Consider the following 23,702-nt stretch of genomic DNA (forward strand, 5'->3'; position numbering starts at 1 on the left):
CTTCTCCCTGTTTGAATTTTATGTGCCTGGCTGTGCATGTGGTAGGACCTGTGCAGTTATAATGAAGAGGAGTCCTTTGATATTTTATTTTAAAGGGCATCTGTTCATTTTCTAAGGTCTGTTTAAATATGATTATAGTGTAGCTCATGCTACATTGCCAGTTATCTCTAGTGTCTGTTACCAGTGTCTGTTGCATAATATTGCTTTTTCATTCACCTCCGTGCTGTCGTCTTAGGTATTCACGGTGCGGTGTTTAGTCTTAAGGATGTTGAATAATTTAGTGCAAATTATTTAATACCCAATTGGGACATGGCTTCATTTTTTCAGCATGTTTTTTTTATATTAATCAAAAACCACATTGCATTTCTCCTGGTGATTATAGATATACACAAGTCTCCATGCAGTATCCATGGACTGTTGACATCTAACCAAATTAAATTTGTTTGCTTGGCATGCTGAACGTATTGGTGACAGTCACTGTATCTCTGGGGAATGCTGCATTTCTGAGCAACAAAGACAGATAGCGTACCTCAGGTGCGATTCCACATATCTAAAACAACAGGCATCCCCATGTTCACAAACCCACAGATATACTTGGTCGACTGTGAAATGCTGGTAGAGTAATTTAGATAAGAAGCTTGGAACATGGCGTGCAATCTCTTTCCCGTGTCTGTTTTTGTTTTCCGCCCCGCTTTGTGGACTGGAAGCATTCATGTTGCAGTTGTAATGACATTGAATCAGTCGATGCACTGAGCAAAACTCCACGCTGAATGAACAGCATTTCACCTGAACATGCGAACAAAATTTTTGCTCCCGCACTGTGCGGTTGAATATGGGAATGCATATATGGGAATGCATATTCCCATATTCCCATATTGTGAGAATACTCCCATAAGCATTGTCAACACGCACAAAGAGGAGGAGATTGGTACAGTCTGAATTTGAGGGTTTGCTAAGATACCCTGGACAATTAGCACTCTGACTGCAATCGCAAGTGGGAGTCAGATAAGAACCAGTCTTTCAGTCGCTGAGGTGGACGCAGCTGAACTCTCCTGTCCTCCCGAGGCAGCTAAGGACAGAACGTTTAGCTGTGGCCACAATCACCCATGTCATTCTTTATAAAGGTTTGCATAATACAGTAAGGGGGAGGGGTAGGGGGGCTGTAGGCGTCGTCTTCCGGACAGGACTGGGGCTGGCCTGCCGAGGAGTGCCAAGGTCCTGGCACCGTGCCCACACTCATCCCATCTGCCTGGCACTCTGCAAGACTCTCCTTAACTGTCCAGCCCTGCCCTTCTCTGTCAGAGTACACATCACCAGCACCTATATTTCTTTATGTTTACCTATTTATTTGGCAGATGCTTACCAAAGGCCAAGAATCGTAAAATACAAACATACAACTCTAATTGTTGTAGCATTCACATAGTGCATGACAATTATGCTTATGAGCAACTTGGCGACATCATGCTAACATACACAGTAAATATTTTCAGCAGCAACACTAACTTATATCATAATAATCACATGGTACCAAGCAATTATCCATAAACACAGAATAAAGCCAAATTATGCTGAACTTTACATGATAGTAGTCTTCTACGAGACACAATAGCTGCCTCAGTAGTCAAGTGCCTGAGTCAATATTCTAACTAGCAAGTTTCACAATACCTAGTTATTCACATCCTTTCAGCTGTGATTCAATTAAGTTGTAATCCAAGGAGTGGTGGGGGGACTAACTGCCATATTTGAGGTGGAGAAAAATAGAAGAATGCAACTAAATTATCTGTTTTTGCCTACTTGTATTATATACATTTTAATGTCAATGTCAATGTTTTAATGCCACTTGGTGCAGAAAACAGTGCACAATTGAACAGTTCCTATGGAAACCCAATGTAATGCTGGTCTGCATTTAGCAGCAAGTGGTCCAGACAAATCAATTTGACATTCTTTGCAAATTGATGAGTTTGATTTAATTTCCTTTGTCTGAAAAAAGTAAACCTACACTGAAAAATACTTATAAAGCCCACAAGGATACAAATCACTTACAAGTGAACTTGGTTTGAATGTGTGCTTAGATTAAGAATTGGGTTTGCAAACTAGGTCCTATTAATCACTGTCAGTTGAAAGCAGAAAACCCAAATTGTTCCAGATGTCCGTCTTCCTTTTGGTTTGGTTGTTTGTTTCTTTGTTTGACATCATTGTTTAACTGTTTGGAAGGAGTACCCTCATATATAGCCTTATGAATGCAGCAGGATGTGTGATAAATAAAATACATCCACCTTATGTCATTTGAGATCCTTCACATAGACTGAATTGTTCAGTCTGCTACATATTGCAAGCCACTATCCTGAAATCCCCTCCCCCCATCCTTTTTTCTTGATCATCCTCTCTCCTTTCCTCTGTCCTCTCCCTCCTCGCCTGTGTCCTCTGCCCCCACTGCTGCGTCCGCCCAGGCTAAGAAGCAGGACATCCCTCGTGAAGAACAGGGCCCCTCCATCAAGAACCTGGAATTTTGGCCCAAGCTCATCACGCTGATGGTGTCGGTAATTGACGAGGACAGGACTGCGTACACCCCAGTGCTCAATCAGTGAGTCACCACACACAGCTCTCCTTTTCGCTCAAGGAAGTCTGTGGCTCTTGTGTTTTCTGTTGCGGTTTGCCGTCTTCATCTCTGTTTCAACGCAGTGCCCCTCAGAGCAACATTACAACCTCAAACGAGATGCTGTTTTCTACATACGCTCCACCAAGCTCCATGCACATGCTCAAGATGTTCCAAGCTCGCCAGTAGTGGAATTAGGAGAGGGGTTTATGCAGAGGGAATGACAATGATTTAAAGAGAGAAAGAGAGATGCTGTCTTGAGTATACTGCTTGAGTATAGAAGCTTCATGAGTGTAACTATCTCAGTCCAAAGTACTCCCCCATGTTACTGACAATGTGCATGAGCCAAATGGGGGAAGATTGTCCTGCTTCAGTCCAAATAAGTGATGTGTTTGTTCATTAAATGGTTTATAGTTCATTTACAATAGACACAATAATAAGCACAAGATATATAGCACTGTTTGTTTCTCCCTGTGGATTTATGACGTTGCATGATGTCCATTTCCTGTTTTTTTGTTTATATGCTCTATTATACTCGTACTATGCGTGCAGTATCCATGCATGTAATTTTTCTCATGCTTCATTGGTTGTGACGCATCTCGGGAGGAAGATATTTCCCTGGTAATGAAAGTCGTAATGAAAATTGCTTTCACTCCACAGATTACGCAGTTGACTCAATAAGCTTAATTTTAGACACATGGACCTATTATGGCTCTTTGAATTCAAATGGATTCTGTGTGTTTGTTTCAGGTCTATCTACACTCCATCTCAGGGAGATACAATTTAATTCTGCTCTGCTGATATCAGTTGCTGTAAATTAAAACAATGGAAACTTGTCTAGGGTAGTAAGGCCTTGAAACTATTTATTGAAGAGCTCATTTTGTACTTTGTCTCTGTTGTTTGTTGTTTTTTTTCACTCAGGCATTGTAATTCCTAAATCCCCAATACATTGATTATGTAGGTTAGGCGAATCCATGCCACTTCATGGATCTGTTGAATCTATACCTTGACACATGTTTCTACAAAGTACATGGCTGCAGGAATGAAAAGGTGAAAGCCCCCTAGCTGCCAGATAATTAATAATATTTAATATTGCCCCAGGGGTGGGGAAGAAATGCAACTGCACATCAGTCAGATTTCCAGAACACTGAAACAGAAAAACATCCCAAAATGTTAATAGAATATGTACATGGACCTGTACATATTTTATATTGCCCCCCCCCCCCCCCCCCCCCACCCCCCACCTCCTTTTTTATTGACAAGATTTCTATCCGTATTAATGCTGTTGGACTGAGCCTAAATTGCACCACATCCCCCTAAATAGGTTTAGTGAAGGCAGCGGGAGGAGGAAGGAAAGCATGCGCATTCTGAAATGACCAGGGATAAGCTGTTAATAATCATTTCAATAGATTGCTCTGCAAATGTGTTGCTATAGAAACCTGATGGATTGCATTATAGCGGGCATGTTGAAACTGTAACATACTTTAAGCGAAATTGACTTTATGTGGGGGAAAAAGTACATATTTATGCCTTTACATCATTTTGTCAGGGTTGGATAATTGGGAGTATCGATTTACAACATTCAAGGATTTATTTACATGTATATAGATACATACCAGTTTACATGAAATAGCCCTTCTTGGCTCTGGCAAATGAAATTCCCTCTCTCCAGTAACAGTACAGTCTCATCATAATTCATGTACGATGCATGCTCATACACTGGTACGCTCAACATTTAAAATTATGAATGAAATTAACGGTATATGCATTTCATCCATTTAAATTCATTTTTTAGGTTCCCTCAGGAGCTGAACATGGGGAAGATCAGTGCAGAGATTACATGGAACCTGTTCGCCATGGATATGAAGTATGCTATGGAAGGTCAGTCTGTGCCTGCCTACGTGTGTGTGTGTGTGTGTGTGTGTGTGTGTGTGTGTGCGTGTGTGTACCAGTTATTGACAGTGCCTATCTGAGAGGTGCTGGATGTTCAACGTGCAGCCTGGTGTTTCAGTGGTCAGATTGGCTGTGGAACCGAGTATCTGTGGATTACAGTACAATGTGTTTCCCTTATTGATCACCTGCAAGAGAGGAGAACACACCATTGTTGTATTTTTTTTTAATCAAGATTAAGTGTTGATCCCACAAGTGAGAGCTCAGGGAACCCAAAGTAAAGAAACATTGGATCAGGCAGTGTATCATTGCCAGGGAAAGCCTGCTTGTGCTCACAGAAAAGAAATCACTTCACCGCAGAGCAGAGGGCTTGTACAAAAACCACTCTGTCTTATTAGAAGTGTTCATGTGGTTGCATCCATTGTCCTTATAGGAAATACAGCTTGTACACACAAAAATTTGGCCTGTGTAAGGATGTTTAATTTATGGAATGAAAGCTGTGGTCCATGGTTGTGAAGTCGGGGGTCTATGGTTCTACAAGCCTTAAGAGAAGAGATTTATGTGAGATAAGATAAGATTGTTTAAAGCTATTATTACCATGTTAAGTCATTCATTTTGATGTGGACTGGGACCTCTTTTGGTTTCTTAGACAATGTAATGTCTCGGTTGGGTTCCAGTGGTGAAAGTGAAAGAAATTGTACATCCGAATTAAGTAAATCTCTAAAATTCCGCCTTGGATTTTGGGTGGTAATGTACATTCACAAGATCATCTTTATAATGCTGCCCTGTTTGAGGTATTGAAACCCAATTGCTGTGACAGGGATGTAACAAATGAACCTCTCTGTCCATTCTAAACGACCAGAATGTCTTTGTTTCCAGACGATGGGCAGCTCAAAATGTCACATCCATAATTCCTGGGCTGTGAACTGTGATTTAAAATGTATATCTGTCTGGGGCTACCCCTTCCCCCAGCCTCTCCCCCCACTCTCAAGTATTAACAGCCTTTCATAAGCAGGCATGATTTTTTTTTCCAATCGAAGAGCACACCGCCCCTGTCATGTCTTGTAATCTGGGAACGTTGCCATGGAAACCAGGTGCCAAGATAATGTTCATCAGTACACCTCACACACCAAAACACACATTGCCATAGGTGAGCTGTGTGTCTTTTAGCTGTCATGACCTAACAGCTTGTGTGCACACTCTCTCAGCGAAGTGAAAGGGCTTTTTTTCCGTGTTTTTTTTTTCCTTTTTTTTTTTTTTTGCATTTGGCGTGCACATCAACAGCTGGAACTCCCACCAGCTCCCAACCCCATCATCAGCTGAGGAGGAGCCACCGGTCTGAAGAGGCTCTTTCCTCTCAGCAAATTGTCAGCTTCATCTCCCATCACTGGAACTGATGTGGTGCCCTGGAAGGGTAGTGGCTGAAATTCCCACTGTGCTGCGGATAAGGAAATGAGAATTAAAGAACGCTGCGGGCCTCCAGAGCCCATAATCTAGGCACAGGGAAACCCTTTTTACTGCCACGGTCACTCCACTCCCCCCTCGGCATGGAGTCAAAGCTATACTGCGGGTCTGATTTTGTGTAAAACTGGTGGCCAATGGCCACACTCCCTGGAGAAAGGCCAAAACCTCATCCAATCACAGGAAGGCCATGATTCTGGCAGTGATGCAGTGGGAGTAAAATCACATCTCCAGACTTAATAAAAACATAACACAATGTTATGTTCCAGCTAGCCTGCCTTTTTTGATTATTTTTCATTTTGCTGGTGGTAGTCGAATCCTAATTCAATGAAAAGAAACCTTCAGTAGGGTATCTAAAGACTGCTGTCACTGAAACATGGGGACTTTGAAGCTAACAACTGTGTCACTGGTACCATTGCCTGGGGACTACATAAATGTGTTTTAGCTGGGGGTGGAAAATGTATATATTAAGTTCCTCTGGAAATCTCTTTTTTTATGAAGTTTTTAGCTTCAAGTCAAAAGCTGCAGTGTGTAGATTTTATTTGTAAAAACAGAAAACAAGATTAATAGAAAATTACTGAAAAATGCAGTTTGCGCTGCTGAAATGCATGGATTATTTTTTGTCAGTGACACAGCCAGAAGTAACAATAAGTTAATGTTATCCTTGCCATATTGCTGAAAATTTAGGAGAACTATGGAATATAGCGTATGGGATTTTCATCTTTATATTGTATTTTCACCTGGGACCATAAAGTTACACAAGAGAACCTCCATTTACAATGTGGTTACATACCGTCCAGATTGCTGTGAAAAGATTCTATGTGTCTGTGTCTGTGAGAGACAGGGGTTTAGCTTTCTGCAGGCTAATTTGTCCACCATCAGTTATGTATAAGTATTTACTGAAATTTAAAGCTGCTGCTGAACCTTTACTGATGTTGACAATGAATGTAGTGGTGCCTTAACATGCTGAATGCTGAACATAGCTTAATATGTCACTGAAGCGAGAGCTCAGAAGCTTCATGGTTATGGGGCCACCCAACTTCACCACTTACCATGCATTATATAGACGGAATAGACAGGGAGATACAGGAAGAGGAGAAAAATCAGACCGTGGTAAAAAGCAAACCAATAAGAGAAAATAATACAGGATGGACAGTATCAGTAATTGCATTACAAAACTGGGACGATATTATATAAATTGGGTGACAGGGACACAGAATGTGAATATCATTTAATCATTCAAGAATCAATACAAGAAATCAGAATGGGCTCAACAGCACTAAATTGCTTGTGTTGTTAAACTCTCATTAAAACACCCTCTTATTATGAAACTCTATAGTTTTAATTTCTTTTCATATATGTTCACAGAAAAAATGCTTTGTAAGGGTTTTTACAATAATTGATGGTCCACAAAACTAGGAAAGCCATTCCATTCAAGTTTATTGTGGATTGAGTGTATCTATGTAATTTGGAAGGTTTAATCTGTAATCCGTAAGGCCTTTTCCCAGCAAGACAAACCTGACAAGATGCCAACAGTATAGAATTGTATTTCATTAAGAACTACAGTTCTAGACCCCCATTTGATTGACTGCACACAGAATATACAAGTCTCTGTCAAGAAAAGAAGCCAACCACACAGAAAACCTGATGTGCAATCTGTAAAATACCTTGTTCAGTCCCCATGCTCCACACACAGTACCATGTGTTTGCTATACAGAGTACAAGGCCTGTCTTATCAGTCACTGAGTGATGGATTCAGGGTTAGCCCAGGGTTTTATACCCCGGTTTCTGACAGATTGAGGCTTTGTCACTGTCACACGCCTTCTGTGTGCAGACATGTCCAGTCGATGACAGAAGCAGACACCATTAGGATTTCAGGCACAGTTTTGTAGGCAAGTCTACTTGCAACTACTACTACTGCAAATGAATTCTGCCATGTTCAAGGCATTTCTCCACAACTCACTCCCTTGCAGTCAAGACCTTTACAGCGGTGCTGGAACACAGCAAGGACACAGTATGTGTAAAACAGTCTTCTCTCCCGGGGGGGGGGGGGGGGGGTCAAAGCCAAGGTTTTAGAAGGAATAGGCTCTGCTGTTGACTGTGCATAAGACCTGGAGGTTCTTTGTTTTTGTTTTTCGTCTGATTTGATTCACAGGCCTGTGGGGGTCAAAGGGTGAGCTAAAACAAGGCAAACTGAAGGTGGCAGCCCACCTCCCGAGGTTGCTCCTGCTGCTGTCGGGTGCAGTCAGAGCAGGGGGGTCACCGCACCATTAATGGCATGAGCTCCGCGCACTGCTAAAGGGCGAAGCAAATGGGGCTGCTTCCTCCTTCTCTGAGGCGGGAGCGGCCCTCCCTGCGCCGTGTGAAAGATGAGACCAGTCACGCAGCCCCCTGCCTCTCTCCATCCATCCCTCCTTTATCCTCACGCATCTAATCTCAAGGACAGCGCAAGCACACGTTGCCTACAGAGGAACGAGACCTTGAGGGTGGTCCAGGAATGCATCACTCCCACATTCCTCTAAGACGCACTGGCAGGCAGGGGTGACTGTTCAGAGGGTAGGGCTGTATGAGCAGAATTACAATTTTTTTTTTGCATTGATGTAAAGCATAAAACTGTGATAAATAAATGTCAGAGGCATCCCATCTGACTGATGGATTGGTCCTATTACTTGGCATCATCATTTATGACTTTGGCTTCAAGTCTGGGATGTGGTAAAGCAAAACTCTTGCAGCTCACTTCAGTTTAGGTCAATGAAAGAATGTGCTTATTACATAATAATGTCAACTGTTATATTCGTGTTGGTGTGAACAGGGAGCAGACTTTTCTAGCTGGCTCAGCCGGACTGTTCTAATTAAGATGCCCACCGTACTGTGTCTCCGGCTTCTTGTAGCAATAATAAATTGCTTGCCGTGTCTCAGAAAGGCTGGGGTGACAGGAATGCTTCCCCAGGCCTCTCATCTGTACTTGGTCCCCTTAGATTGGCAAAGTGTGATGAGCCCATGCTCATGGGCTGTGGAACAACATGGCCTAGATGTGTGTCTCAGTGGTGCCATCTTTCTCTCTCTTGCTCTCTCTCTCACTATTGCTCTCTCTCACTCTCCCTCGCTCCCTCGCTCTCTCGCTCTCTCACTCTCTCTCCTCTGTTTAGTCTTGTACACTCAGTAATAAATTGTTCTTCTGAGGAGAAAGACAGGCAGAGTTGATATAATGAGCTAGAGTTTATATAATGCTGTACAGTGCTTTAAAGGCTCTGTAACAGAAATAATACTGGCATCGGGTCTGCTGCCTGAACGACTGTAGCAATAGAAGAGTGGTTTGCTCTCCCTCAGAGGTGTGCAAGTTGTCATTGATTGTTGTATAGATTCGGTGACATGGAGAGGCTTGGTAAATGCTTTTCTTGTAATCTGTGTTTGCTGGGTTTGAACTTTTTGGTTGGTTGGTGATTGTAGAGCTGCCATTTTCCCCCAAATACAATAGATTTCATTAAAAAGCATATTACTGTACATACAACACAACACCAAGTCAATTCTTTGTGTCTGATTCCCCTTCTGCCTAGAGACCGATTTCAAATATGCAAAGGACTTTAGAAGTTGCCAGGATTGGTATTACTTGGATGGGAACATAAGGCATGCACAAACAGACTGTAGGCTGGCTTAATGTTAAATATAGGCTGCCAATTCTGATTCTATTTATTATTCTGGAATGAATTTTGAAAGACAAGGGATTATGTGTGTATGTGTGTGCATGCACTTGTGTGTGTTCAAAATGAAGAATTTTGAAAGACTTTTTCTCCAGTGACTGCGCTGGTTGTTAAGGATTATATGTGAGCATTGCCTTGTTTAGCTTTGCATGTGAATGGATCGCTACTAATCAGACAGCGAAATAAAAAAATGAACTCGTCATAACACGAAAAAGAAGTTGAACTCTGGTTCACAGTAAAATCCAGAAAAAACAACAACAATAATTTGCCAGCCAAAAATATCAATTGGAGATAGGTTTAACTTGACTGCAGGAAAGAAACTCCATCGTCTGTTACGGTGAGATTAGAAGGTGCTGCGCGCTGCCTGGTATATCTCCACAGAGATAATTGGTGGCACTAAAGCTTGGTGGGCAAAAGCACAGCGCTGGAGAATGTGGCAGGATGTAGACTGTTCCTTCTATGTCTCAGAGCTGATAATATAGACGGTGTGCTTCTTCACCAGTTACTGTTCACTGGCTCATGTCAATGCCCTGGCAATGTGTTCTGAACATTCAGCATGTGGACAGCATAACTGTTGCACAGGTTCACTGGTAATTTATTTATTTACTTATTTCATGTGAACCATAAATATTTATCATCAAATTACAAATCTTACCATCTATTATAATCTCATTAACACCATGCTATTTATTTCACTTTTATTGGAACAGGTGACCTAGTCCTTTAACAGCTAGGCCTGTTCCAGGTTTCTGCAAAGCTCATGGTCTTTGATGTAGTGAATTAAGACAGGGTAGAATGACTTAATGCAGCTGAGTATTGGTTGCACTACCTTGCCCGTAGCCTAGATAAATCAGTTGTGTTTAATGGGCTGTAGGTTATAACTGGGCTACAAACAAAATCCACATCTAATAGCCGGTGCATCTGTGCTCAGGGTGGTTTGTATTCATCACCTTAATGTTAAACCCTGTAATGACTCAAAATCGTTAATGTACTAGGGATGTCCTGGTATCTGTAGTCCTAGTTCTGTCTCATCGATTCTAATCGCGTTGGTGAAAATTAAATGTGGGCTCTGAAAAGGGTTCCGCCTTTTGCCTTCTCTCGGAAAACATATAAAGGTTAACCATGTTCCCATGGCGGTGGTTTATATTGCAGCATGTTATCTGATTTGCCATTTCAAAATATTTCACATCATTTCTGGTTTGACATATTTTCAATCATTTCATTGTAAAGGCTCTTGCCTGCAATTTTTCAATTGTGCACAAAGGATATGAAGGCTGAAGTAAGCCGCACCTCCCACAGCTGCATCCACGAAGTGTGAATTACAAAAAGGACCTCTGTGCTGTTGAGTCTGCCATGGAAGAATGCTGTGCCCAAACACAGGCTCACGTACTGTAGACAGCGAGTGGGGGAGCGATAAACATCAGGTTTTTCTAGACATGCCATGCCACATGTTTTGAAGTTTTGAAGGGTAACATGGAAACCACATGTACATATGTGGTTATGTCACTGTTTTCTAGCATCTTAAATTCTTGTGAATAGCTGTGCTGCTTAAGCTGATAAAACATGCTGTTTACACAAAGTAGACTATACATTAAAATTTACACAAACCTTAAGCTTTTATGCTGTCACCATACATTTACCACACATGTGGGGCATTTATCTCCAGTTATATTTTTGTTGAATATCATTGTCTAACTCACATTTCATTGACAAATGCATTCATGTCAACATTTTCTCACACAGAGAACATAAAGGTCAATGCAAACAATGTTACGAATCATCAGTGATTATGTACGATTATTCCAAATGAAATCATTGACGGTTGCTGGGTCCTGCGCATTTTAGAGCACAGTAATTGCTAATTAGAATGCGAGCAGATACTGTTGGGTCTTCTAACGACCAGGCTTCACAACAGAGCCAACAATGAATGACAGGTGCAATGTGTCATAAAATAGGACAATTCAGCAAACATAGGATGTTACTGAACAATATAAACCATCCTGCGTTAGCTGTAATAAAGACACAAACACATGTTTCGTAACAGATGACTGCCGTTTTAGTGGAGTAATGGGACCTGCCAGTGTTTGATTTTGTTTTTGTCTTACTGATTTCTACCTCATCAGGCTAGTCAGGTTGGCATGAGGTCAGGTAGGTGTGAGGCAAGTGTGAGGTCTGATCCTGGCATTCTGTCTTGTTTGGACACAGGTGGCCTTTATGCTGGTTCAGCTTGTCACTTGCTTGACTTCTACTGTGTGCGATACAGACAGAGATAAACCGTTTTTCATTATTTGAGCATATGTCAGCAGTCATGGAAATTGTAGCAGCGCTTACAAAATGCAAATCGGATCATGGCCACGGTGTACCCTTGGGTGTGTGGTTGGTTAAGGACAAGAGCTTTGTTTGGACGGATGAGGTACGTGCTGTAATACTCATCTGACCAAAGCTCTGTTTTTCGTAATTCCTTTGGTGAAATACAGGGGTCCCCTTGGGGGAGATGGCGAGATTCTGAGCATATCTCAACATTAGCATATCCTCTTTTATGGATTTAAAATCGGGTAGAATCCCAAATGAAAGTGCAGTCACTTGCTTTACCAGCTGAGTGCTCCTGTGGTTTCCAACTCATCTCATTGCTGTGATGTCCTGTCATGGTCCTCCATCTGTTTCTACCTCACAGTGTTTCCTATGGTGTGTGATCCGTCTATTGTAAGTGTCACTTTCCTAACTTAACCCAGCCAGCGACAGCTGAAAAAGTACAGTAACATTTCACAGGATGGCACTAGTTATTACAACAGTGTGATGGATAGTTCAGATGTGGTTTGTCACATACTGTACTGCAATGTACTGTGCCATTTTTAGATGTACTTTTGTACTCTTTCTTTGTAACTTGTTTGCCAAGTGACAAATGAAATCACTGGCAACTGAAAGAATACATGAATCATGTTGAAATCTTATAATTAAAAGATGTTTACAATCTTAAACAAGGCAAGGACTCTTGATAAATTTCATTTCCGGTTAATGACCCTGGTATTGTACAGAGTGTTTCTATAAAAGAAGGAATGGGGCTCTATTACACAGTCAACTACTATGGATGATTGATGACATGACACAGAAGTAAGTTTGCCTCTTCAAATGAAGTTTGAATTGTGAGTGAGCTTGAACCAGGAGTTAATCAGCAGGCCTGTAGTAGAGCTCCACTCCCAGCTAAATTTGTCCAAACAGATGTAGGGTGTAATGATGTCACTCCATTGGGTTCCTATGAAATAGTGTCACGCCCACAGAAGACAACAATGTCTGATTTATTTCCAGTTTTCTGTAAGAGAGAACAGTGAAGTGAAACAGCATTAAAACATCGACACCTGGTTATGGTTGCTGCATCCCTTTGTCTTTCAGACTGTTGGAAATAATTCTTTGTGGCCTGTTTACCAGTTGAGAGGTAGTCAGAGAAGAGTTTACAGCTCAAGTTATTGCACGTGTAAGCAGCCATAAAGGCCTAAGGAGACAAAGCCTGTTTTCTCCCTATCTGAGAGCTCTGCTTAATGAGGCCTTTGAAGCATGCTGTTTTTTCACTTCTGGGCTGACACTGGGCTACTAAAAGAAAGGAATGCAGCTAAAATTAGCAGGCTCTGTAATTTATTGAACAGAGCATGGCAGCTTTATCGGGAGACTTGTGTGTTAATTAAAGGTAAGAGTTATGTGACATAGCTGTGAGAGCGGCGGCTCGGATATGCGAATTGGAGCAAAATTTAATCCACCTAAATACGTCGATCTTCATCTCTACTCTGTGACCCCTTCATCTTCTCCTTCTGCAGTCTTTTCACTTTTGTAAGGAAAGTTCTGGAATGGACCTCTGTCTCAGTGAACTGTGTGAAGATGTGAGCGCTCTGTCAGAGGCCCTGTCTTTTTACCCTCCTTAGCCCCTAGTTGGTGCCACTTTGTGGTCTGTCCTGGGCCATCACAGCACCAGCACAGGCCAAGGGGAGACGCACAGGGGTGCCATTGCTTGGCACACATAGATTCCCATTATTTTTATCCCTGTGTCGTGATTCTCTGCCTGTGTCCACCCCTGTAAGAGAGAAATGCCAAACCTCCTGCTCCAGGCTCTTGTCACAAGGATTCTCTCCGCTGTCTGTATCTGCTGGCCCAGCGAAGGATGGGGGAGGAGCGTTACGATTCAAGCGGTGAGCCTTCTCCATCTTACATAACACAGCGAGATGTTTCGCTCTGACTGTCGGCGAAATGGAGGCCCGGTCATTGCATTCCATGTCCAAAACGCCGCCGGTGTGTTTTTCTTTTTTGAGGGGGCGTGGGGGGGAGGGAGGGAGGCAGCGCTCTCGGATCGTGCCAGTGTTAACTCTGCCTGCCAGGCACCTGGCACAGCGCTGGACAGGACGCGGGACGTGGGAGGACAGCGGACAGGGGGAGGGCCGTGGGGCCTCGGGGGAGAGAACATGGCTCGCTCCAAATGTGTCACAGGAAAGCACCGCAAACCACCCGGCGACCCACTTATCTGAAGCCCCGCCCTCCCACATCACCATTGCTCAAAGGAAGGTCACTCTTGGGCAGGGGTGGCCTGCTCCTGAGTCAGGCTGAATTGGCTGTCAGCAGCATAAAATTCACCAAAAGAGAGCCCCCTTCTGGCGGGAAGAGCCTAGAGTGAAGAGAATATTACTGGGGGGAGGTGAAGCCAAAGGGACAACAGAGAGAGAGGGGAGTCCAGAGATGGGAGAGACCAGGAAGTGAGAATGGCAGGGTGACAGCGGGTCACTGAGAGGGTGCCAGAGCGAAAGAACACCCCCTGCGCAAGAGTTGTCATGTGACCTCATGACACTCAAATCCGCTTTACAACACCAGTGAAAGACAATTGTCTCTAAACATGGCAAGGAGCGCCAAGGGTAATGCATCCATTAATTCTGTGCGATGGAGATTGATTTAATTGGATAGCACTTCACTGCATTGGTGCTCAGCCATTCAAGTTGAAGAATGAAATAGGATTTTAGACAGGAACAATTTGCCTTTGCAAATTCAAATCTTGTCCGGGGGATGGAGGGGGATAGTATCAATTCGTGTTTGCGTCAATGGAATAAGAAATGCCTGATGATGAATAGGAAATTCTCTCAGGTCTGAGTGAGTGGGTGTCTTCTCATCTTCACATCATGCTGAACCTCTCCGTGAACCGCCAGGGCTTTCTGGTGGAGTCACCACTGAGCACGTGCCCTGCACCACAGTCACCTTGGTTGATGTCCAATTCCCGAATCGCAGCTACAGTACGTGGGCGTAAACACTGTCAACCGAAAACTGCTTGTGACAGCCATCACACCCACCTCCGTGAGTAACCTGCTTATGGAAATTTGCGCTTGGAATCCTTTCAGCGTGCAGGAATTTGCAGTCACTTACATTGTCCTTTCTCAGTGCACAGTTGATCTGCACTTTGTGCCCATTACCACGTACTGGATATGAGGTTTAAGCTTATATCAGCTACCTCTTTCACAACATGGTCATGAAACAATATGCACTGAGTGAAAAGTGTTGCTCCCACGCTGCTGCTATAGTGTGTTAGTATACATTTGCCCTGCTGAATAATGCATTGTAGCAGGTTTGTTCTCAGTGACTCGGTGCTGATCTGAGTACCATGTGGTCAAAGTGACAGTGTCAGGGTGGGGAGTTTGTCTGCAGAGGGGAGCTCATCCAGCCTTCACAGGCAAAGACAGCAGATGTCAACAGTCCTGCCCACTTCCAGACACGCCACACGCACAAACACATATGCACACACAGACGTATGCACATGCATACTCACACACAAACACATATATACACACACACTCACACAGACACACTCCTCTGAGGGAAGGCATGGGAGAGATCACCCCTCACAATTCTGCAGCATTGTGATCTGCAGAGGTCTAAAAGCACTCCAGCAGGAGGTGGCAAAGCCAGGCATTTAACAAGATAGGCCCATAAGCCCCATTGGCTCAGTGGAGATGTACAGTTCAGAGAAACGTCCAAACTTTTTGTTTCCACTGCGCTGCTCATAGCCGGAGGCACAAAAGGTAGTGACGAGAAATCCCCCAAGGCGATAAAGACACTGAGAGAGAGCCAGGGTTTGCCTAAAGCTCCGCGAAAAATTGCTCACATGAATCATCTGGAGCTCACACTGTGGAGCATATGGGTTCACAAACACGTAATGTGTCTCCACTTTGACCTCACATCTTCAGGTCAGGTGTCATCTGAAATGTGCATTTTTTCAGTTCCACAGTTCTGGATGATTGTGTAGTTTTGGTCTTTTTTCAGTTTGCATCTTGATATGCTGGTGAGATCCGAGCCATTAGATTTCACTGTCTGCAATGATGTCCGGTCTACAGGGAATTTTGAGCTGGTCTTGGAAGGCTTATTTTAATCAAAATGTACGCCATTTCTGTTTCATTTTTGGTACAGGTTTTGTTGCCCATTGCTGAATTGAGTTTCTTTGCGAAAGCCATTCATCTATAACCTTTTGGCATTGTGCGTCGGGACTGTCCTTCTTGCATGCTGACTCACAATAAGGCCGTCTATCTTGGCTGGCTGTTAGTCATTAAGTTCGAATGTCGGTCTTGCAATTAATCAACATCTCAAACAACACAAAATGGTGTACCACAACTGCAGCCCTCAGCAATTCCTGATTTCTTTTTCTTTACAATAGCAGATCTCTTCGAGGCTGGAATAATTGTCTCTGCTAGAGAAGGATTCCTTTTGTAAAACCAGCTGCTAGTTGCACAGGACTTAACTTAATGCAAACTGCTGTTAGGCAGTTTCAAACCCTGACGTGACTGTAAGAAGAAAACTGTAAAGAACCTGGATCAGTCTTGTGTCTCCATTGAAACAGTAAGCCCTCCAAGCTTACAGTTTTTTGATGTAACAGTCATTTCTGTCTGTTAGCTTTCAGTCATGGACACTGAGGCCTTAGGAGAGATAAACTAAAAGACAGACAGCATCAAGGAGGAATAATTTTGTTGTTGTTTGGAAATATTCTGGAGTATGAGCATGCATTGTGAAGCTGCCATAAATGTGGCAGACTTTTTTTTTTCTCTGAGCTCTTCAAAGAGAAGGGTAATTAAGTAAAAAGCAGTAATTCAATAAGCAGTAAATAATTTGAATTTCCAGCATTGCATCTGTGCTTGAATTTAACTGGACTCTTTCAACACATGGAGTCTCTGCTGTGATAGCAGTGATTGGCACAGGCTGCCCTTGTTGTTTGTAATATGCACTACTGTTCAGCATTGCCTCTGTCTGCTGTTTGTGCTTTTTAACTCTGCACAAATGGGCTGCTCCGTGCATAATGGGTCTGGTGCACTGGAGTCTCACTGTGGATTGAGTACTACATGACTCAATTCTCAGCACCAGGGGACTCAGTAAGTTTATGTAGACTTCTGAAGGGTGCTTTTTATTGTGCGTGCACGGAGGTTTCAGAATGTAGATTGAATGTGAGTCATTTTAAAGGCATATGTCTGCACTTATATTTTTATCTGTACTCATCAATATCAACTGTATTTTTCACTATGGATGATTTCTGTACACTATCTTGACTACCTCAGTCATTAAAGAGCAATTGTCACACCCCATATTTTCGTTATCTCAAGAGATTTGTTAAGGATGTGAGATGTATGTGAGATTTACAGGATTTTTCCAGCAACTTAATTAAGCTTATTCAAAGCCAAGAGCTATTAAGGCAGGCGAATGTATGCTGAGCACATACAGTCTCAGCTGAAAGGGAAAAACAAAATGTCTTGATGGAGCACAGAGTGGTCCCTGAGTTGTTACATACAGCTACTTGTCATTCAACGCTATCCTTGGTTTCTGAGTCTGGAAAGGAAGGACATTTAAGGACGGCTTTCACATACTGTACTGTACCCATAGATGAAAACCTTTTATATCTCAGGCAAGCATTGGCATAAAACTTTTGAGACAAATTAATTGCTTTCTAAGTGAGAAGATTTTGTACTGTGGGGTGGCATGTACCAAACAGCTTCAGAATACGTGACAATACTGTTTGTTGTTGACATCCGTTAGCTCAGGGACTTGGAATCATTCTATTAAGAGTCCTTGTAGAAAGACTGATTTCCAGATTCAATAGCCGTCATGGGACTAGGTGGCCTCGGCGGTCCAATCTTTCTCTGTTTGTTACTCATCAGTCAGATCATTTTCTATTTATTCTTACACAGCTTCAATCAATAACCCACATCCACAGTTCTGCTGCAAATCACACGATGGCTTAGCCACTGGTTCATTTGCTCTCTCAAATGAACCAAGTTTACCTCGTCAGCCCCCCCTCACGACACACCCCTCAGGAAACGTACAGGATTTTCAGTCCTGATTTTCACTTCCACCAAGGGACTTTGACGAGAATGGCAGGAGTGGTGATGGGCCCGTCACCGGGATCGATCAAGGAGAGGCAGGGGTGGTGGGGAGGGATTAAGGGAAGCCTCTGGGAGATCTCCCCACGCTGTTCTCGAAGACAAGGGACCAGTCTGGTCAGCTCTGTCCTCGTGCAGTCACACACAGCCTCCATCAAAGCTTGAAAACCGTAATTATTATTCCACTGATTATCTCCCCTGGGAATGTTTCCTTTTCAGGGACTCATCTGCCTGTCATCTTCCATCCTGTAAAAGGCAGTAAATAGCCCTTGCAATTTTCCTCATTTGTAAGCTGATGCACAGATATATGTATCTTTTAGGGCTGTTTTGTTCATTACCATGTTTCATCAGAAATGTGTGATGGGTGAATCCACTGCGTAATTCCTCAGGTACTTTCTACGGGGGCTCAGTTTCGTGGTTTTAGCCCTGTACCCATCTGTTATGGGCTGCATTACAAGGCCTGGACATTAGCTAGCAGCACAGAGAGTTCATCTTCACCATTTACATTTATACATCAGCAGGAGCTTAAAACTGTTTTAAAATTCCCCTGGAACGATTCAGAACCCATTCAAAAATGAAACCCCAGGTTTTGGTTGGCTGTACCCAGTAGTTATCTTGATAGCTTCTATCAGAACGATTTATAAATGTTATGTATGTCCCACTAAATGCTTTTTCCAAGTTAGATTTTTTTCAGAGAGGAGGGCAAGGTGCCGTTTGAATGATTTCTTTCTCAGGTTTGTAAATTGTCATCCCCATAGACTTATCCTCTGTGCACAAGGCGAAGACCTATGAAAAATTGCTGTCTTTGAAATAATGTAGGAGAATGTAAAGACCAGTGACGTCCAAAACTCCTGAACTGGCTCGTTGCGAAACATTTGGCAGTTTAGCGGAACCTCAATGCAGCGATTCACAGCGAGAGGCGAGGGCCCGTCTCCGAAGATCAGGAGGAGTTCCCCTCACTCCCCCTGACAGCCCAGTCCACCTCCCTGTGGACCCGCTTGCCCCGTCCCAGGGCGTGAGAGCTCCTCCGTCACAGAACAGGAAGCGTGCTCATAACCACAGAGGTGCTCCTGGGCTGTGTCTGCCACACAGTAGTCCATAAAGCAGTGGTGAGAAACTGCTCGCAGAAGGCGGGGGGAGGATGTCCTCTCACTTCGGTTTACATTTGAGTTTGCTCTCTTCCACCTGAATTCCTTCTCACTCGCCCCAGCCGCCTCCCGGCTCAAACACGCTCAGCCTCGAGAGGGGATGGGTCAGGGTCGGGAAGGTCAGCTTTGTGGAAAACCCAACAAGCCAGCAGGACTCAAAAGGCCTGTGGCGGCCTCTCTTTCCGCTGGGAGCTCGGCTTTGCTCTGTATGAGCTTTGCTCTCTGCCAGGCAAGAGTGGAGCAATCCGCACACATGGCTGTGATTCTGCCAGGGAGATCGTCCCCGGGGACAGGGAGACCCAAGGGGCTCAGAGCTACCCCGTGTCACTCCAGCCTGTCATCCAAAATGCAGCCTGGTCCCCTTCTGTGCCATGGGAACGCCTGCAGTGCCATCCAACCAGAGACATCAAAGTGGTTGTGTCACACCAGATCTCATCCTATACGTAGGATTTACCACAGAGATGAAAACTCATTCATCTGACACAAAGAGGAGAGGAAAGAGAGAGAGCCATGCCTTCAAGTTTTGTTTGCCCAGAGAACACAGTTGACAAAGAGAGTGTGTTTGCCTTTCATTCAATATTCAAATATTTTTTCCGTTCTGATGAGTGTGATAACAAATGGTTTTCAGAAAAGAATGCCACTGTAACCTTGCTGCATTTCTGTATAAAACTGTATGTTAGGGGGTTCGTTCTTAATCCTCTGGTGCCTGACAAAGCAGGAATGTGGGTGTAAGTGTGGATTATTAACAATATTTGATGTGGGAAAGGAAAGGAGACCTTCATCAACAAAATGTTGTCTCTCATAGCCATTCTGTTCATATCTGGCATATTTCATGAACTGAAGGATATTTGTTGGACAAAGGCAATATTGTAGTACTAAGATGTCTGTAGCTTGAAAAGCAACCATGTATTTCTTTTAGGTGTCCTTGCAATAATAGCACATATTTATAATACAGACATCGTTTAACAATCCCTTGGTAGAAATAGTCATAATTCCTCTCAGCTTGAGTAATGTTGTGGAGATGATTGGTGCCTTTTAGCTTGCTGAAATATTTAGTCCCACATTTGAATAATTCATTCAACAGTGTCTCTCAAGCAGGTGTTTCTGATGTGCTTTGCGGCGTCCATGCCCATGACTTTAAAGCGTTCTTTAGAAAGGGTCTCTTTATGTCGCCATGATTAATCGAGTGTGTTTGCTATGCCGGAAGGGACCGGGACAGACATGAAGAGGCAATAAAACTCAACAGTTAACTGCCAAGCATTATTCTCTGTCTATAAATCCAGAGCTTGTGTAAGTACAATAGTGTAAAGAAGTCTGAGATAAAAGTTTTGAAGCATCTGTCAGTTTCACCCATAAAAAGTATATCCCACTGGTGCAGGTGAAGGACAGCCCTGCTGCTGGAGATAGGGGAGGGGTAGATTATCAGTACAAGCCTAAAGTGAGGCACTCTTTAAGTTAGACTGCAGCAGTGGCCCAGTAGACCAAGATATGAAAGGCAAACTGAGTTCAGCGCAATCAATGGTGCAGAGAAGGGATTCCTCAGTGAGTCTGGTGCTGGAGACATTGATGCTGATAAGACTGCCCTGCTGACAGAGGAGTTTCACCCCTGGATTCAATCAACACTTGCTCTCAACTTTTATTCACAGTTAAATGGAAGTGTTTCAGTTTATCAAAAGTGTTTTTTTTCCCCCTACATTTTGGTGAATTTAGCCGTCAACAAAATTAGTTACAAAAAAATTGCAGTTGTATTGAAAAAAGTTCAAGGGGATAGTTTTAGAATGTGAACTGTGTGCTTTAAGAGATGTTGCAGGTGCACATTTGGGTGGCTTAGGTTAAAATACACAATGAAGTTGTACATGTGCAAGTACCTGGTTAACCTTTTTTGCCCTTTTCAAAAATTTTATTCTGCCTTCTTGATGTTGCTGCAAGTGTTTTATAGTCAAATCTGTGTTGCTGTTGAACACCCAGGCAGGGTTTTTATGTTTTAGGTGTGAAAATAGTCATTTTCCTCCAGGCCCATCAGTGTGTGTCTCTTCTGACCATCGCATGCCAGCAAGTTCATGGATACAGCTGCTTCAGCCCATCCCCCAATGACCGAATGGGGCAACCTTTATCCAATTTAACTTTCATTGTGTAACAAGTCCAGTTTTATTAGGTGTTTCGGTCTGACAAGGTCACACAAGTGTTTTTTTAATCACTGTATCTCAGCCTCATCACCTCCGGATATCTCTGAGGGGTCCAGGACCTGGAAATGGAGGCGCCTTTTTTCTACCGTTTTTGAGACGAGCTGTTACGCTCTTAGCCTGATTTCTATTTGCCTGTTGTCAGGGCTGTCAAGCTGGTCATTAGGCCTTCAGGACAGCTGAGAAACTATACAGTTAAAGTCCAGCTTCCCAGTCTCTAAAGACCAGGCCTGTGCAGACCAGCATGTCTCCCCATCTGTCTTTGTTCAGTATGATAAAAGGGGCAACTATATTAGGAAGACAGCTGCCAGATGTATGTTTACCCTTAGTGGTAAATAAGAGACTGTGTTTAGTTTGCCTTACAACTGACTAAAGCAGAGGTACGTTCTTTATGTGTATAATCTTTAAATATTTTTTAAAAAGACCCAGCGCCTTTTTATTTTTTGAGCTGTGTTTTTTGTGACATTCTGATGTTATCGTGCTGCGTTTGCTCAAACTAGTGGTAGTATGTGTTGGCAGCAAACACATCCAGTGACATACAGACGCAGATATGATACAAACTGCAGTACCTGTACTGTGAATATTTGTGTGTGTTATTCATAGAGCACCGTTGAGGATGTTTGTTATGGTGCACACGTACATGTTAACTCTAATGCTTCTGTTTTTTGTGTGTTATTGTTCTCACAGAACACGAGAAGAACCGTCTGTGTAAGAGCACGGAGTACATGAATCTGCACTTCAAAGTGAAATGGTTTTACAATGAATATGTCCGAGATCTTCCCGCCTTCAAGGACTCTGAGCCAGAGTATTCTCTGTAGGTATCTCTCTTGGCCTCACCGATGTAACCTCTACAATCGCCTGTCTTCCAATAACAGCCATCTATCTCTCCTTCAAAACCAAACACAAACTAGCTTCTCACTTGAGAGATAGCCTGATTTACCCTGGAAACAGAAATGAACAGCTTCTTGTACATTGTTGAGGATATGTTATATGTATTCTCTTATCTAGCTAATGGTTGACCCACAGCTCCCAGACATTGAGGGGAAGGTAATCGCTGCTTGTATTACAAGTCATATTTTGTGATGTGTGTGAAGGAGCACCTTGCCCTTTCATACCGCCCTGTTGCCGGTGGAATTGTATCCAATCCATTAGGCTGAATTATGAGTGGGGGGTTGGGATGGCAGCCAGGAACACAGCCCAGAGCCCAGAACCTCTACTGTCAATCAGACAGCCCTTCAAGTAGAATTGATTTTACCAAAGGCGATCGCAGGTGCACAGAGAAGCTATCTCTCTCTTTCCTCCTGGAGTGCTGCAGCACAACCACGCCAGAGCCTTACCGTACCCTCTTACACCTGTCTCGCAACATCAGTGCCGGTTACTTCACTGTTTCTCCCTCTCTGCTCCTCTCTGCCTCTTCGCCGCTGTACGTTTCGCTGCTCCTGACTCATCTCTCCCTCACGCCTCAGTGTTTCCCCATTCTCTCAATGTCTCTTCCCTCTCTGCTTCTCTACATTTAACCTCTCCTCCTGCTTTGCTCCTTCTCCTGGGTCCTCCTTCTCTGCTCCTCCCCATATCTCACCGCCTCCCTTCTCCTCGCCATGCTCAGGCCTGGCTCTGCTCCACACACTTTGTATTCTTTATCGCCCTTATATTTATTTGCCCTGCTCCCATTTGCATTAATGCCTTTGAAATGCTGTAAATCCATCCTAGGACTGATAATATATTACAAGGAGCAAGCACTAAACAGCACTGCATACTGCAAGCCAACATAAAAAAAAAAGCCTCACATATTGAAGGACTCATTTTTAATGCTGAGCAGCAATGTTTCCAGCTCAGTTTAACAAGGAAATATATGGCCATACGAGCAGTCTTAATTAGGAAGGTCCTCATGTTGTCACACCAAAGTTCTGGCTGATATTTATTGAGTAATCATTTCAAAGTCATTCTGATTTCACCATGGGAGTTCTGGTGCTTTGTTGTAACTTATATACTGTATATTCACACAGGATATTTCTGCATTCAGTCTGGAACGAACAAACAAAAAGTTCCAGTCACTCTCAAAATAAGACTCTCATTTATGTTATTGTATATACAGTAGAACAAATTATCTCTGCCTAAACATTGCAACGTGTTTACCAATTAGTACATTCTTCTCCTTGTGATTAATTAAACTGTTGCCTCTGATTGTGGCAATCAATGTAACTTCTTCTATGTGGCATTGACTGCAGCTAATTCTGAAGGAGTGTTTTTCTTTCTCAGGCATTGAATTGTTAAGCTACAGTGCGGTGTCAGTGTTTCCTCCGGGAGCTAATTGAATCAAATCAATGGCACAAATG

General features: G+C 43.2%; 1 protein-coding gene across 1 annotated transcript in view; it reads left to right on the forward strand.

Moving 5' to 3' along the window:
* Window positions 1–23,702, forward strand: part of LOC118787851 (protein unc-13 homolog C-like) — a 109,572-nt gene that overhangs the window by 56,359 nt on the left and 29,511 nt on the right. Inside the window, exons 18-20 of the mRNA XM_036543573.1 lie at window positions 2,451–2,584; window positions 4,392–4,477; window positions 22,054–22,180. Of these exons, the coding sequence (XP_036399466.1) occupies window positions 2,451–2,584; window positions 4,392–4,477; window positions 22,054–22,180 (347 nt within the window). The remainder of the gene's footprint in view (window positions 1–2,450; window positions 2,585–4,391; window positions 4,478–22,053; window positions 22,181–23,702) is intronic.

This window comes from Megalops cyprinoides, chromosome 13 (assembly GCF_013368585.1).
Source record: "Megalops cyprinoides isolate fMegCyp1 chromosome 13, fMegCyp1.pri, whole genome shotgun sequence".
Lineage (NCBI taxonomy): Eukaryota > Metazoa > Chordata > Actinopteri > Elopiformes > Megalopidae > Megalops > Megalops cyprinoides.